The 17,844-nt window shown below is 36.7% G+C and overlaps 1 protein-coding gene across 4 annotated transcripts in view; it reads right to left on the bottom strand.

Moving 5' to 3' along the window:
- LOC131075892 (probable Ufm1-specific protease) overlaps window positions 1-17,844 on the bottom strand; it is a 206,937-nt gene that overhangs the window by 171,485 nt on the left and 17,608 nt on the right. For 3 of the 4 annotated variants that reach the window (XM_058012829.1, XM_058012831.1, XM_058012832.1), the window contains exons 2-6: window positions 8,121-8,471; window positions 7,592-7,851; window positions 6,583-6,667; window positions 6,200-6,369; window positions 5,965-6,055 (exon numbers count right to left, since the gene is read on the bottom strand). In XM_058012829.1, the coding sequence (XP_057868812.1) occupies window positions 5,965-6,055; window positions 6,200-6,369; window positions 6,583-6,667; window positions 7,592-7,851; window positions 8,121-8,471 (957 nt within the window). The remainder of the gene's footprint in view (window positions 1-5,964; window positions 6,056-6,199; window positions 6,370-6,582; window positions 6,668-7,591; window positions 7,852-8,120; window positions 8,472-17,844) is intronic. The other variant, XM_058012830.1, reaches the window with a different exon arrangement.

Raw genomic sequence — 17,844 nt, 5'->3', positions numbered from 1 at the left:
AATTCACTTGTTTTGCAATCTTTTCCTTGTCTCCCTTGTTTTGGCGCCCTTTCCTGTGCATGGGCAGATTTTTCACTAAGGCATGGAATTCATACTTTTTCCATCTCTCCCTGGAGAGTCCATTTTGGCGCCCTTCTCTGGCTTCGGGCGGATTGTTAATGATGAAGACGAATTTAGCAAATTTGGATTTTTTTCCTTGCTTCCCTTGGTTTTGTGCCCTCCATCATCCTTAGGCGCCATTTTGATTTGGCCATGGAATTTCAACATTTCCATGGATTCCTTGCACCCCCCAATTTGGCGCCCTCCACAATGCTTGGGCGCAATTTTGACTAAGGAAGAAATTCATTGATTTCTCATCTTTCCATCTCCACCTGAGTTTGGCGCCTTGGATTGCAATTTGGCATGGGTGAAGGAATTTCACTTGTCTTGGATTCTTCATGAACTTAGATGAATTTTTGAGCTTCTCATTGATCAAGCTACCATATGTGGACTTGATGTGATTTCCAGACTTATAATGATTTTGCATGCTTTCCACTTCTGCAATATGAGTTCCATACTTAAACCATTTTTTTTATCCAACTTGTCTGCCTTCCGACTCTTTCGGATTTAGAAATGATCTTCAAGAACATTCAGTCTTCAACTTCTTCAAGGATGAACCTGCCAAAATAGATTTTCCCAAATAGTAAGTGTTTCAAAATGTTAGGGTTTGGACAAAACAGGTCAAGAAAGCACTTACTTAAAACAGAAACTTAATAAAAATAGAAATTACTAAAAAAAGTAAGTTTTATTTTTGTCAAATTTTACTGAGAGGTTCCTTGAGGGGTCCTGATTCCAGCAATATGTTTAGTTTTTCCAAAACCCTAACGGAAACCCCTAAAATCTAGGACTAAAGGCAGAAACCCTAAAATTGACAAAACAGGCCCTAGACTTCATCAAATTCACTCAAACGAAAAGCAAACTTAATCAATTCAATCCCCCAAACACTTGCAAAGCAAAGAGACTGACGAGACTATTGCGAGAAGACCCAAAAAACAAAGCCAAAAGACCGCAGGGGCCTAAAAAGAAGGGGGTCCCCATTTGCAATAGGGCGATGTGTGAAGGTCAGAACAGGACACATCATTTTAGATGAGAGTTTGTTGAAGAACTGGTTGGCATGGAATTTTGCCATTTGTTATCCTTCCTCGCATTTGTGCCAAGGAAGGTGTTCATTCTCCATTGGCTAGTTTTTGATAAAGTTTGGTCAATTAGCTAGTTGGTTGAAACTAACCCTAATTAGGGTTTAGTTGTCTTAATCTTGGCCATTGATTTTAAATCAATCTAGGCCCTTCATTTGTAATAAGAGTTCTATATAAGACTTGCTCACTTCATTTGTAATAGGAGACTTATGTGAAATTGTTGTCAAAGTTAATACAAACTCATTGAAAAATGGTGAGCCTATGTGTGGTTTTGGATGTTAGCATGGTTTCATATCTCTCAAATTTAGATTAAGAGTTATTGTTGCATCAAGTTATTTAGTTGAATGGAAGGCATTGTTGATGATTTATGGTGAAACCTACATGTTCATACCATTTGTGGTTTGTTGATTGCAAGTCGCAATGTATGGTTAGACTGAACTTCGTTTGTGCTTGAGTTCAATTGCTTTACTATCGTGGACTCGCATTTCCTTTGGTGTTAATGTCTGTGAACAATTTGAAAATCTTTCATATCTCCTTAGAAGTTTGCATCAACTTTGTGTAGCTGTTCCTAATGGCAAAACAAAGTTTGATTTGGTTTCACTAAGTCATTCATAGTTTCTTGCATTGGTAGAATTAGATTAGATTCCTAAACCTTACTTCCTTTTGCATTTTATTTCAAAAAGCATTCGTAGAGGTAGTCAAAAAGAGCTTAATTGCAAATCTTAAGTCATTCTAAGGGAAAGAATTGATTAAAATTCTAGAACAACTGTGTAAGTCCCTTTGTATGAACCAGCATTATCACATCCATAAACTGAGCCTATCCAGAACCTTTCAATCATTCTCATTGTAAACCTTGGGGTCTTCTTGATTGATCACACTACTTAGCATTCAAGATTTCCTTGGTCAAGAGAGGGTAGGATACTCTGTATTCTATTCTGTGTTCAAGGTGAATAAAAAGACATCAACAAATCCCTTCTAATATTCCTTTTGAAAAAAAAAAATCTTTACACTTATTCCTGAGACACATGCCTAGGCCCAGATGTGCATCGAGACATTACACTTACAAAATGCCGAAAACTCTTAAAAAAACAAAAAATCTATTCTATACCAATGCCCAGTGATCTTCCTCAACACCCCTAAATACTCTTTTGAAATATATCCTTGTTACCATTCACACATTCAATTCCTAATGACTTGATCAGCTAAATAAAATAGGTTTCTTGTATCGGCACGCTGTCTCTTTTCCCACATGAATGAACATAGGAAATCTCACAATCTTCAATGAGGTAGAACATTTTGAAAAGGCCCTCTATATAGGAGCGCACCAACTCTCCCACATGTGCACCTCCTTTTCAATATGCACCTGAAAAAATCCAGTTGAAAAAGCCTGCTTCCATTATGTTGACGTGCAGTTGATCTTTGACACATATTTCTTTGTTGTGGTACACTCTTCAAACTCCAAGCACACCAAAACACACAAACTTCCAATAATTTTGATGTGTTGTTATTCTTCCATACATGCCTTGGTATCGAAATCCAATTTTGGAAACTTTATATTCTTCATTGAGGCACATTCTCCAGTCATTCAATTCTCCCACTGTTCAAATTTTGTGATCTTGTGAGTGTTAGAAAATAAGTGAAGGACAACAAGACGGTGCAAAGCAGAGAAGATTTAAAGCATGTTAGGGGTAGATGTTGGCGGTAATTTGCCGACATAAGAATAATACTTGTTATGTTTAGTTGATAATTGGCCATGTAATGTTCCCGTAGGGATTAGTTGGTAGTTGGCGACGGTTGGTATCTCCACCAACTGCTGGGTAGTATATATGCTATGTTGTAACAGGAACAGGGGCATTATTACTGTGTATCCAATTTACATGATGAAATAAAGCTATATCTTTCTGCCATAAATGTTCTGTGAAGTATTCAGTGAATGATATCTATTGTTAGCGTTCATGTACTTGCTACATTATGTTTACTTCTCGTAATCTGAGAACTCACCCCATAGGGAATGAACAGTAGATAAATGACAGAATCCAATTCAGGATTTTATCCAAACAGGTGTAGTGAACTGAAAAGACCAAACTCAGCCTGAATCTCTGTCATGTTTGACATAACCTTGTAACAATGAATCTAGTGTATTGAATAAAGTAGATGTGAAAAAGAACGAAAGAAAGAAAAGACATAGTAACATACCTGGATGAGTAAAAGGATGAAAGAAAGAAAGAGACATAGTAATATACCCAGATGAATAAACACATTCAAAATAACTATTTCAGTTCAGTATATTCTAATTAAAAACAGCATGGTAGGAGGTGTACACGTAAAACCTAAGCCTAATACAACTGCTGAATGGAATGTGGTTTAATCTAATTATTGTGTAGAACTAATCATTCGATCTATCGTCAGTGACATAGATGATATTCACAGTGTGTCAAATCTATACTCTATAGGGTGGCAGCTTCTTCATATATTATGGCAAGAGGGGACTAATTTATTGATTGGGTTATGAATACTGTCTTCATGTTCAACATCAACATACGTTATTCCATATGCAGTGATGAGAATGTCCTCTTGCCTTTTAAAACTCTGTAAATTGACATTGAGCTAGACATATTTCTTTGAATCACCTTGACCATCTAGTTTATGACATAAATTAGAAGGTAGCCTGTAATGTCAGATAATGGCAGCTCACATTTATAATGCAGATTGGATTCATGGAGGACGACATTTGTTTATGCCAAAAACAAAGTTGAAAAACAAAATAAGTGGATACTTCTGGTACATTTTATTCCTTTCTTGTATACCAAAGGATGCGTCTAATGAAAAGTACGACAAATATTAAAATGTAGTGCTTATTTCCCATAACAAAGCCATATGATGAATTGTTAATAAATAATTAAAAATTAGGTTTCCAGCTGCCTAGCCACCTTCCACTCATTGTAAAATCAATATACAAGCATACATGTGATGCATCAATTATAAAAATTTTGAGTGTCCTCTTCCCTTATTCATAAATCTCTCGTGCTACACCTAATAACCAAGACGATCTATGTCAATATGACTAGGATATGTTGGCAGAGGAATAATTCAAAACCCTTGGTAGTTCAGCCTTATCAGAGATATGAATATTCAAATGCCTATACAACCAGAAAGATTTTTACCTCCATTTGTTAAAGAAACAGAGATGGGATAAAAGTAACTCTTCCATTAATAATAAATGAGCATATACATAGATATAAAACCAGCAGAAACATGAATTTGTGATTATTACATATGAATTGGTTCTGAGAAGAACCGTATGGCAAGATCTCAAATGCTAGAAGTCCAATGAAATGCATAGTCATGAATGTAATGGCATACAGGATGACATTTTGACAATGTGATGTGTATTACTGCAGGTTGTCAATGTATTGCACGGTGCATAGAAATTTGTGGAAAGAACAATCACGTAAAGGATGAATGCTTTACAAAACAGAGGGATCAACAGAAGGAAACAAATTGGTTAAATTTCAGAGCCTATGCAGGTGCATTGCATGGGGCTGCAGTACCTGATTTCTGTGAAACATGCAACAGGGAGAAAGAGTGGTTCTCCCATCTCAATAGCAGTAGTATAAACACGATACCTTGTGGTGATGACAAAATCAAAAATACAGGATGAGAAGATGTCATCCTTGAATCTAGCAGGCAATAAAGTTTTAAAAAAACCAAGAGTGTAATATGTGCACCAAGTATATTTCAAAAACTGCTATCTATCAGTCAAATTGCAGATGAGAGTGTCTTAAGAAAGGTCTTAATCAATAAGTGGTTGAATGAAGATGGCTGATCTTTACAAATTCAACAATAAATGGCAAACAAGAATGCCTTCAAATTGGTCTTTTCAACCATAGATGCAAATCTCCTGAAAATATGGTAATATCTCAGAAAAAAAAAAATTGATCGGTTAATGTTGATTTGTATTAATAGAAAGCAAAAATTAGATACATCAACATAGTTCAAATTCTTTTATCCATTCGCCAACCCAAAAAATAGATAGTATCCTGAAACTTAAACCTATCTATGATGTCCACCTTCCCCAGTACATACTGCAATCCAATCAGTTTTACAGATTTACATATTCAAATCATTTACCATTATTTTGACCAAAACTTTTCAGATATTTTTCAATGTTTTCCCTTTAAGGCTGTAAACTACAATTGTTTTGACTCATTTAGTCTTTGTTCGCTCTGATTTTTTCTGCAACAAAACAAACTAATTTTTAGGGTTTCCCAAGCATCAATCTTTGATATCTTGCAGGATGGCCAAGATATTTTATGAAGAGCAACTGAATCTAATTAAGCATGGGTAGAATGTTGGAGCTTCAATATCAGGAACTATATCATATTCCTTTATGAGATTGTTATGTGCTCTGGTAAAATTTGCATCTTCAATTATGGTGATACTAAGGACATCTCCAATTATCCATTTCTTTGGTGATTCATGACTTGTGGCAAGTTTCATGCTCATGTAATTACCATTTGTGAATATAGTGCACAAATGCACTTTCAAGGCCAAATTAAATTTTGGCAAAACAATCATTCCCACCCAATTGATTATTGAGTAATTGCAAATGCCATAGTACACAAATCATCCCAGAATAAATCATCTATAGCTTACGATAATGCAGATGTGCATAGAGTTCCTACCCAAATTAGACATAGTAATAACGTAAAGTAACATTGAATTGGGGGAATTAATTTTTTGCAGTGCTTCCATTGAACATTTGCTTCTCACTTAATTACCACATTACCTTGTTTTCTTTCAGTTTCACCAAAGCTAAGGTCATAGATGGCTGTTACAGGATGAAGGAATCCTGAAGGACAAAAATGATATATGCACAGCTGCACAAAAGAATAGATCATGTTTATTTTATTTATCAAAAGAAACAATCGAAACTTTTAATGCACCATGAGCCTGGTTAAGACCACTAAATGACATCTTTGATATCTGATTTCTTCTTTCAAATAAGATAAAAATATATATACCTTTGATTTTCTAGTTTTTGTATCTGCTGCTTTCCACATTGCTTTTAGCTGCTCAATCAATCCTGGTATAATCAACTTTGAAACTGCATCTGATAAAGAAAGTTCCCTTGAGGCAACACATGCTATGTCTAATTTTACTTTTACTGTTATAACCCTTACATCTTCCTTGACTGCAAGGCCAAAGAATATGTCAGTATCACAATGGTGCTTTAACTACGAAGAGGACTTGATCCAGGAAACATCTGACTCAAGAAATGTAATATTTCAGAAAAAAAAAAAAAAAGTATCATCACTTTTAACTTCTCAGTAAGAGAAAATAAAGATAACTAGTGCTAGGTACAAATGCTCATACTGTTCTAAATATCATAGGTGTGGAAAATTACCAGGAATATAATCAACCCGAGGTGCAAAAGCTTTGAGATTGTGACTTGATTGATAAAAAACTGTTATCTTAATTGGTTCTGGGAACTGTCTAGTCAAAAAAAACATAAAGCAAAATCTTGAGAGTGATTCTAAAAGCGATTCATCATAGAATTCTTTATTTAGGCAAAGAAAACTTTTCACATCAGAAAGCTAAAGTGAAGATTAAAAACTTGTCCATCATAGCCAAGGAAATTTTTAATGGCTATATGTCGCAATTTGGCTGTTTTTCACATTTTTATCTCCTGAATTTGGCTAATTTGGCTTTTTTTTAGTATCCAATTTCCTTCTATTTGATTAATTTTCCCTGATCATGAAACGAAATCGTCTTGAATTGGAAATTTCAATTGTTTAGGATAGAAACATATTATGTCCTTGTTTATGAAAATTTGGGCCCTACTCACCCCAATTTATTGATAGCTGATTTTTGTTTTCTATATTTGCTCCATTTTAACATCTTTGTTTAAAAGTTATATACCAATAGGATATTTAGATGTTGAATCGCCACACATGTTAAATATTGGTACAAAAATTTAGTCTGTAAATTACAAAAAGAATGGTACACAAAAATATTTCCCATGCACATTAAAATTTGATTTTCAAAATGAAAAAATCATCCACGCTAAAATTTGATTTCCAATATGAAAAAAATTGCCTAGGATATTACGCTTATCTAAAGTGGATTCCCTCAGATTTATGTAGAATTTTCATGAGGTTAATCCTTAACTATAGTCTGATTTGATTTCTATAGAATCTTCATGAGGTCCTTCCTTAGAGTTCAAATATACTCCAATTATACTGATTCTCAAATAACATGTATGCTTACAAAAAGACAATTACCAAACATGTTGTGCAATGCCACGAAAAGGTTTGCAAACAATGATAAAATGAGCACTAATCTAACGTGCATCTTCCTGCTGAACATTATTGATTTAACTCATAAAAAGTCAGACACTTTAAATCTCTTCTTACCTCTACCCCAGATGCTGACAAAACATGCTTATCAGTTGAACACAAGGTTGAACAAGGCAAAAAACATGCATTCTGATTTCCAATACTCCTTTTCAAAGAATCGATATTTTTTTGTGATGCACTATCATTTAACTCCATACATTGTAATAAGACTGATGAGCATCCTTCAGACTGACTAACCACTTTCTCTGCCTGAAAAACAGCTCTTGGTCCTTTAAGATTCGCAGCAAAGTCTTCAACCAATAGAGAAAATTGTTCCTCTGTAAATAATAAGTAGACAAATATTATAACACAGTTAGAATAAATTTCAATCTTGCACAGGCTCATGTAGGCATACAAATTGGTCCACTTATTTTTACATTTGAGGCATGAGCTCACTAGTAATAGGTCTGTAACAAAGTAAACACAAATTATTAAACTAACTAAAAATGGGATAATATGTAAATCGACTCGTTATCAGCAGATAGAATGACAATTATGCTTGAAATTTCAAGATGCTCAAAAAGCATGGAGAGATAAGCATAGAAACCTGAAGATTTATTTGATGAGAAGTAAACTGGCAAACTGAGTGACATTTGACAGCAGAGAAGACATGCAGCATCCCATAGGTACTGTGCAGGTTTCTCTTCATGTATGACAGACTCAAAATTTTCTATGAGTAAGCTCTTTCCCTTTGTGCATATAAAATAATCTATACCATCTATGTTTGAGGTGGTTGAACCAGTAACAAAAGAACTCTCATTTTGCACCGAGAGAAGATATCTTTTCAATTCGGAAAAGCTATCCGCAGCCTTTAGTGCATTCTCTCTACTCTTGGTGTCACTTACATATAATGCCCCAATGATTTCAAGTCCCCGAGGAAGCAACACTTGCAAGTCTTCTGTTCCATCAATTAATACACAAACATAAAAACAAAGTAAACAAAGTTAAAACATAAATTTATGCAAACTTTAAAACTATGGAATTAGAAGTCTTCTTTTGGAAATATATAGACGATGCAGAATCAAATATTTACTACATGGAAAGCGTCATCTCACCTGACAATACAAAGGAAAAGATAAATCTTGTTTCAAAAAGGAGGCAAAGAAAACATAAGGAATTTCAAATCGGAAACATGATTGAATCACTTGTACATTAGCATATTTGCAAAAACAATGAAACAAAATCGACAAACAAATATATGTATGTATATATATGACTATGCTTCAATTACATATTTTAGAAACAAAAACATTATTATTACATCGGAAAAAGGTAATATATAGTAGAATGCAAATATAAAATCAAAAAGTCTTGATGAGATTCATGTTTGCTGGAACTATAAGGCAACATTCCCATGAAACAATCAACTTGCTAAGAATCTGATGAAAGAAGTTGACTTCTACAAACATTCTGAAAAGACACTTGAGCCTACTATCTAGGCTTGAGCTAAAAAAATCAACCTGCCAATTATATGGTCAAACAATAATGAATATGGATACCTTCTTTTTGCTTCTGAAACTAATATCTAATCTCATCAGAAAATATATTTTCTATCATCTTAGAGCACTTGAATTTCTACCATCGTGCATCAACTTATGTTCGGATAGAATCAATACTAAACAACTGCCAAATCCATCTCCCCCATGCTTGGCAAGTCAAAATCTATCCTTTACAAACATATTTATGATGGCATTCCAACCTGATTGAAGCCTGATTGGAAAAATGCTACGGGAAGCTCCCCAAAATAATCTTTATCATTCCACCAAAAAATCTGGAAAATAAAATTTCTCAAGTCACTCAATGGCAAGCGAAATCCCCAATGTAAGCAAAGGTAACAGAAGACTTGTCCCTCATACTTCTCACAAGGCCCTCACAGCTGATAAAAAGCTAACCTGTAAATAATATAGTGCTTGGGAGTTTATATATAACCAAAACTATAATTGTGATGAAGAAAACAAACATAGCATATGTATACTTGCTAGCAGGATTGAGCTTATATCGACAGGCGGAAGACAGAACCAATTCATTAAGATAAAAACAAATTACATGAAATAGGGCAGTAATCAATGTGCATGGGCACATGATGCAATGGTATGTCTATTAGTTGTTCGGCAATATGTACCGAGTTCAAATCCTGTAGTGGGCATTGTGTTGCTTAAGTGTGTTTCAAGGGGGGCCTTGGTGGATGATGACTTTCAAAGTATGGGAATGAAGCCCCCCATTTGTGGCCTCACTGTCCGGGTCTTGTTATACCCCAGATTTACCAATCAAAAAAAGTAAGAGATTAATCATCAGAGGTCAGAATTTAATGGCATGTGCTTAAAAAAACTAAAAATCAGGTAAATAAAATGAACCAGAACACTAAGTTCCATTGGAGCATTGAAAGGTAGAATGTTAAATCGAAGGAATAGCTTCTAGTGTCCATTCAATAACTCTTCCAGTTTTCCTATGATATGCTACTTACACTTCCCAGCAGTTCACAGTTACAGGACATAAATGATCAAAACTTAAAGTTAATTGAACTGCACTTGCTTGATCTGTGAACAGCTGGAGATACTCTCCTAGCTTTTACCAACTATAGATTTATATCTTGTCAACACTGCAAACACCTTAAAACATTGTCTTCTCACCTCCAATGGATATGGTCAACAATCAAAAACATTCATTGCACCTGCAAACATAAAACGAAACATGAAACAAGAGTACAACCATGCAAAAAAGCAAACACAAAGACTGAAACATTACTTTAAAAACTGGAGAAACACTAAACAAAGGGAAAACTCCATGAGAGTGAACTCTTGCTCCTCGTGTCAGTAATTTCCAGTCCAAAACAAGTGATTGCAAAGCCTCTATGGCAATTATGAGCTTCAACAATGTTACATCACACTCAAAATCAACTTGCAAAATGCCTTTTCACCATAAAACCCCTGCTCTAATGCAATGAACATAGATTTAAGGATACAGTAATTTAACACTAGCCAATAACATAAGTATTTTACAAGTCTTTATGACATCACAACACCATTCCCAATCAACCAAAAGAAGATCTAATGTCAAAATTCCTTCACGTTGCACGCCTTATCTACACTATGACAAATTTGGCACTTCTACCCGGAGGTGTTTTAAAAAACATCTCAATCAAGTCATATGAACTCACCACTTTTGGCAAGTGCAAAACAAAATCGCAGTGGTAAATGTGAAATCACCACCTATGGGAACTGGTGATATAATCATCTTCATTTTTCCAATTACTATAGTAATTGGCAACTTGCAATAAAACACTTTGAGATGCTTTGAATCACCCTAAACATGTTCAGACAACATCTCTAACTTTGTCTTAATAGGTTGGAAGTTCATCTATATCTAACAAGGATTGGAGCACATACTTCATCCATTTAGCAAAGCACACCTGACTACACTCAAGAAAGCCAAAGGACTTAGTGTACATGCATTCCAACGCATATCTTCTTTCACACAAACAAACTAGCTACAAAGATTGGGACAAGAGGATGTGGATGGAATATTCGGCTAGAGCATACTGACTTGGATGCTTCCACTTCCTAGCTTGCTGCACTTGAATTTGAAGACAAGCCAGCTAGCCAACATGTGAGTGCTAGTGGCACTGCTTGTGGCTCTTTTAATATACCAGTACTAGTGGCATTGTTTGTGGTTCTTTTAATATACCAGTACCTACATCATCTAATAATGATGGTGATGTCATAGAGTTTGAGGGTTTTAGAGTGAGAGTTGCAATTGGTTTCACTTTCACGTGCACCAGGATGATTCCCAACTTGACCCTACAGTTGAGTGACCATGTGTTTAAGGCTGGCTATTATGTGGTGAGTATGGGAGAGATGGATATTTTGTTGGGCATGAAGTGGCTTCACGCAATTGAGGAGTTTTACCTCAACTTGGGCACTATAGAGATGAGGTTCAAGGTAAACGGTAGGAAACATGTGTTGAGAGGGATGTCAAATGAGAGTCTTTGCGGGATTTCCTTGAGGATGGAGAGATTGATTGGACATGATCAGGTGGAGTGGACTGCGGAGTGTGTTGTGATGCCCGCAGCAGTGGAGCAGCAAACGTGGAATTATCCTCCAGACATCCAAGGACTCCTGTCTAAACACAGTAAGGTGTTTAGTGATATACCACCTGGGAGACCTCCAGATGGGCATAGAGCATATCATCGAGTTGAAGGGTCCAAAACCCACTATTATCACTGCATACAAGCACCCTAAACGGCTTAAGGATGATATAGAGAAAACCACTAAGGAGCTGCTCAAGATGGAACACATCCGACCCAACAAGAGCCCTTTTGCATCGGTTGTTGTTTTGGTCAAGAAAAAAGATGGGACACTTCGTATGTGCATTGGTTACCATGCTCTGATCAAGAAGATTATCAAAAACCAGTATCCCATTCCCCACATTGATGAGTTGATAGATGAGTTAAATGGGGCATGCTTCTTCTCAAAAATTGATTTGAGATCCAGATATCATTAGATTCGGATGAGGGAGGATGATGTGGAGAAGACAACATTTTGGTGTCATTGTGGACACTATAAGTTCCTGGTTATGCCCTTTGGATTAACCAATGCACCTGCTACTTTCCAGTCCTATATGAACAGGGTTTTTCAACATCAAATAAGGAAGTTCGTCCTCTTTTTCTTTGATGACATATTGATTTTTAGTTGTACTTGGGATGAGCACTTGAGGCACCTTGAGGAGGTGTTGAGCATATTGAGAGGGAGTCCTTGTACACCAAGGAATCCAAATGTGAGCTCGATATGACGGACTTGCTATATTTGAGGTATATCATCAATTCAGAGGGTGTTAGAGTTGATCCAAATATAATCCGCGCTATTGTGGATTGACCTCCACCCAAGAATATTACTCAAGTTAAGGGATTCTTTGGGCTTTGTGGTTTCTACCCAAGCTTCATCAAGGGGTTCTCACAATAGGCAGCACCACTTACCAACTTGACAAAGAAGGGGGCATTCCTATGGACAAATCAAGCACAACAATGTTTTGAGAAGTTTGAGTAGTTGCTGAGTTCCTGTCCCATTCTTCCATAGCAGATTTCACCGGACCATTTGAGCTAGTTTGTGATGCTTCAAGAGAGGGCATTGGTGCAGAGCACTCAATAGCATTCAAGAGCAATAAATTGAGGGGTGCAGAGTGAAGCTACAATATGTATAAGAAGGAAATGTTAGCCATAATGCATGCTTTGGCTAAATTCAGGCAGTATTTGGTTGGCAGCAAATTTGTAATTAAGACAGACCATAACAGCTTGAAACATTTCCTAAATCAGCAAGACCTCAATGACTGGCAGCAGAAGTGGGTAAGTAAGCTACAAGCTTACGACTTTGACATTGTCTACGTCAAAAGTAAGAAAAATGTAGTTGCGGATGCATTATCAAGGAGACCCCACTTGTGCTCCATTGAAGAGATCACAGTTGATTGGAGAGAGTGGATTTCAACTAAATATGCCAAGGATAGACATTATTGATGGTACAGTGCATGATGACAAATACTCCATTGTGAATGAGCTTATCATTTACATGGGGAGGATTTTTCTGGTATCTGGATTAGAGATGAAGAAGAAGATATTGAGACCCTTCCACGATGTTCCCATGGTAGAAAACCTAGGGTACTTCAAGACTTACAGGCAAATTTGGGAATGGTTCACATGGAAAGGTCTCAAATAAGGTTCTTCAATATGTGAGAGTGTCCTATTTGTCAACTGAACAAACAAGAGCACTCCTTTCCAGGAGGGTTACTATAGCCCTTACCCATTCCTAAGCACAAGTGGGAGTACATTTCAATGGATTTTATTACGAGCTTACCTAAGGCCCAAAGCAAGGGCTGTATCTATGTTGTGGTTGATAGACTCACGAAGTTTGCTCACTTCTTTCCGATTTCAGCCACATACACAATAGCACAAGTTGTTAATTTATTTTTTAGAGAGGCATTCACGCTCCACGAATTGCCACAAAACATAATCAATGACTGGGAGAGAAAATTTATGAGTTCCTTTTGGCAGGAGTTACTCAGGCTTAGTGGGACAGAGCTTACTCCGAATACTAGTTACCACCCGCCAAAAAACAGGCAGATAGAGATTGTTAATAAGTGGGTGGAGGGATACCTCACAAACTACATCACAAGGCAACAAAAGGCATGAGTTAAGTGGATACATTTGTGTGAGCATTGCTATAATACAACTTACCACATGTCTATACAAATGTCATCGTTTATGGCCCTCTATGGGTATGAGACACCAAGTTTCTTAGATCTGTTGCTTGGGGATAGCAGAGTGCTTAGTGCCAACGACCTACTGCAGGAGAGTAAGGACATAATGAGGTCTCTAAAGGAGAATATTCAGAAGGCACAAAATCAGCAGAAGCAGTATGCGAATAAACAAAGAGTTGAGCATTCATTTGAGGTGGGTGACATGGTGTACCTGATGTTGTAGCCTTATTGTCAATTCACTCTCAAGAAAAACAGAGCTAAAGTTATGGACCATTTAGAAATCTCTAAGAGGATTGGAGAGGTGGCTTATGAGTTGGATCTACCAACAAAGAGCAAGGTGCACAATGTATTTCATGTGTCTCGCCTCAAGAAGGCATTGGGACACAAAGTGGTTTCTTCTACAGTTTTACCTCCCCGAGATGAAAAATGGAAATTGATTCTCATCCCTGAGGCTATCATTGACACCAGAGAGCACAGACTGAGGAGAAGGGTTATTATGAAGTATTTGGTGAAGTGGAAGGACTTGTCAATAGAGGATGCTACATGAGAGTGAGCAAATATTACAGCATCCTGAGCTAAGAGTGCTTGAGGGCAAGCATTCTCGAGGAGGGCAAACTATAATGTCCCCTTCCTAGGCACTTCCAATTTTTAGCAGGGTTAGCCTATCAGTAGTGGTTCTCGTAGGCTAATACAGTGGATAGGCAATCCATCCGGAGACTAGTGGACCTTGTAGGGGATCATTTGTGGTGTTTCAGGAACTCAAAGCGGACTTCCTATTTTTTAGGAGGTACTGCTATTTTTAAGTGACACCAATGAGGCACGGGTGCAGCATCCGTTGTCAGTCTTCATTGTTCAAAAGTTGATTATGAATAAATATTTAAATATTAAAGTCAATATAACGTTAACTTTAATGTTTTATTTAAACTAATTAAAGTTACTTTATTATAAAGTGACTTTATAAAATAAAGATATTTTAAATAAATTATAAAGTTAATTTATTAAATATTAATAAAGTGACTTTATTAAGTCACGTGAATTTATCAATCAAGTGGATGCCCGTATTAATAATAATTTCATTAAATAATAAAGAATTTGAAATAAAGTTTTAAAAACATTGCAAATTCCAAAATGTGCGTGGATTTAGAGGAATGATGTAAAGGGCGGGGGGGGGCATTTGGGATTATGATTGAAATTTGAGAAAACTTTGGTGCCTAATGGAGAACAAGGGTTTCAGGACGAAAACCAGACTTTGAGAACAAAAACTCTTCAAGGTTTGAATGCTTGCAGATGTGAAAGATCACCCAAGGGCATTGTTTACAGGTGGCTTCATTCAGAGTTTACAAGTGTGCTTTAATTTTCAGAATTGGGGAAGAATTCACAAGGATTGATAGAGGAATTGTGGGCAGATTGAAAGAAATTAATTGTGCATGAGTATAGCAGATTGTGGGATTAAGAATTAAGGGGATCTATATTCCATCCTGACCATACTCTTTCTAGGTCCAGCTGTAAATCAACAAGAGGGCTGCGTGGGAGTTTGCGTCACAATTTTAAGGCATAATAGATGCATCTCCAGGCCATACCAGTCTGTCCTTTCTAATCATCCCCTGTCTACATCACTACAATCACTCTAGAGCTTATTGAATTTCTAGAACCAGTAGTTTCAGCACGAATTAAAGCATCCAAGTAAGAAGCAACGGTTTAAGAAGCCACTGCATTTGATCCAATTAAACGATTGAGCAAAAGAACACATGAAAGTACATAGGGAGTTTATCCAATGAAATATCTATATTGAGTTTCAACGGATCCAGTTGAATCAACAACAAAGCAAAGCAATAGCAGCGGAATAAGCAGCACCCACAGCGCTAGGCCCATTCCATTCCTTTTAGATCCAATCCCAGAAGCAAAGGCATAAGAGAGATAAGCGAGAGATAGGTATAGGCAAAGGTCACTAGAGCATGGTGAACAGAGGCAAAGGCGGTTAGAGCATAGTCGATATAGACAGATGTCATGTCTCCTAATAAAAATAAATAATAGACGATGTATAAGAAATATTAATTATTTTATATAAATCTCCCATTCATTTATATAAAAATTAATATTTACATATATTATAATGAAAAGGCATTATATGTATTTTGGTTTAATCACCGTAAATAATCCTAACCATTACGGGATTTTTGAACCAACTGCTATTACGGGATTTTGGAACCAACTGGTGAAAATAAAAGGATGGGCATCCAAGTTGATGTGGGAAAAAAAGTTTTAATGAAAAGAAAAACAAAGTTCGAAAGAGGAGATACAACCTGTAAGACAGGATCCGAATTACAGTCACCTTTCATCAGATACTGACCTATTGGTGGATTCGTGGTTGTGGAAGCCGTGGATTAGAGAAGTGTCGTTGTTGGTCGCGGAACTTACATTGGCGTCAATAGACCCAATCGCAAATGCCAGTGAGCGGGAAACTTTGTATTAACTCCAAATCCGTGCCGTGTGTTATTCCCGAGTGTGGTATCGGGTGTCTGTAGACAAACAGTATCGGAAAATAAAGAGGACGACATCCGAAGCAAAGCGGGGTGAAAGACAATCACGGGGAGGAAAAGACTGTCATGTCCCCTAATAAAAATAAATAATAGACGATGTATAAGAAATATTAATTCTTTTATATAAATCTCCCATTCATTTATATATAGATTAATATTTACATATATTATAATGAAAAGGCATTATATGTATTTTGGTTTAATCACAGTAAATAATCCTAACCATTACGGGACTTTTGAACCAACTGCTATTACGGGATTTTGGAACCAACTGGTGAAAATAAAAGGATGGGCATCCAAGTTGATGTGGGAAAAAAAGTTTTAATGAAAAGAAAAACAAAGTTCGAAAGAGGAGATACAACCTGTAAGACAAGATCCGAATTACAGTCACCTTTCGTTAGAGATACTGACCTATTGGTGGATTCGTGGTTTTGGAAGCCATGGATTAGAGAAGTGTCGTTGTTGGTCGCGGAACTTACATTGGCGTCAATAGACCCGATCGCAAATGCCAGTGAGCGGGAAACTTTGTATTAACTCCAAATCCGTGTCGTGTGTTATTCCCGAGTGTGGTATCCGGTGTCTGCAGACAAACAGTGTCGGAAAATAAAGAGGACAACATCCGAAGCAAAGCGGGGTGAAAGACAATCACGGGGAGGGCCGACGGACGCAGTGCGGAAGTCTTTACCAAACATGGGGAACTACACCGATTACCGCCATAGACCTAGAGTCCCGATATCGAGAAAGGCTACTACTACGGGAAGTTGCACCGAACATACCAGAAGTTCGTGATGGGAGGAAGACGCAAGATGATTGCAACACAAGCATTCACTAACCAGTCTTGAAGTTGTATTAACACGGAACTACAGGTGCATAATAAAATCTATGAAATATTTAGATTTACAATTTGAATGCAATGTAAATATTTATTTACACAGTGTTTACAATAAACTGCGTAACAATGCTATGTGGGAACTCTGAAAAGTATGAATTACATTGCTTAAGGAAATTCTGAAGTTTTACAAGAAACCAACCAGTTAAAGCAATACTCGCTACATACTCTAGAATATACAAACCGTCCTAAAATAAGTATTTAACAGTGATTCTCTGTATAACCTGAAATGGAAGCGTTCACTTTCAAAAAGTCCTATTAAGGAATTTTACAACAGAAGTATCCGCTGAATCAGCAAATATCGTTGCCCCTATCTTTAAAGTGGTGGTGGTGGCCCTTCAAATAGTAGGGGGGGTGCAGCCTCCTACTTGAATAGCAATTCTCATTGTCCACATTGTACATGCATCTAAGTTTTTGCAAATAGAGCAAATCCAGATGCATATGCAAATACAAAGAAGCCTTGCATGTGCAAGAGGAAGGAAAGAAAATCGAGAAGTGGTAGTGGTGGGAGCGGGTTAGTGCCACGTGTTATATACATGAAGTTAGTTAAAGAGCCCTCACTTTGCCTAGCGTACCTCCCTGTTCCATTCATTTCA

The sequence above is a fragment of the Cryptomeria japonica genome, chromosome 3 (assembly GCF_030272615.1).
Source record: "Cryptomeria japonica chromosome 3, Sugi_1.0, whole genome shotgun sequence".
Taxonomy (NCBI): domain Eukaryota; kingdom Viridiplantae; phylum Streptophyta; class Pinopsida; order Cupressales; family Cupressaceae; genus Cryptomeria; species Cryptomeria japonica.
This window is presented reverse-complemented; position numbering and strand designations above follow the sequence as displayed.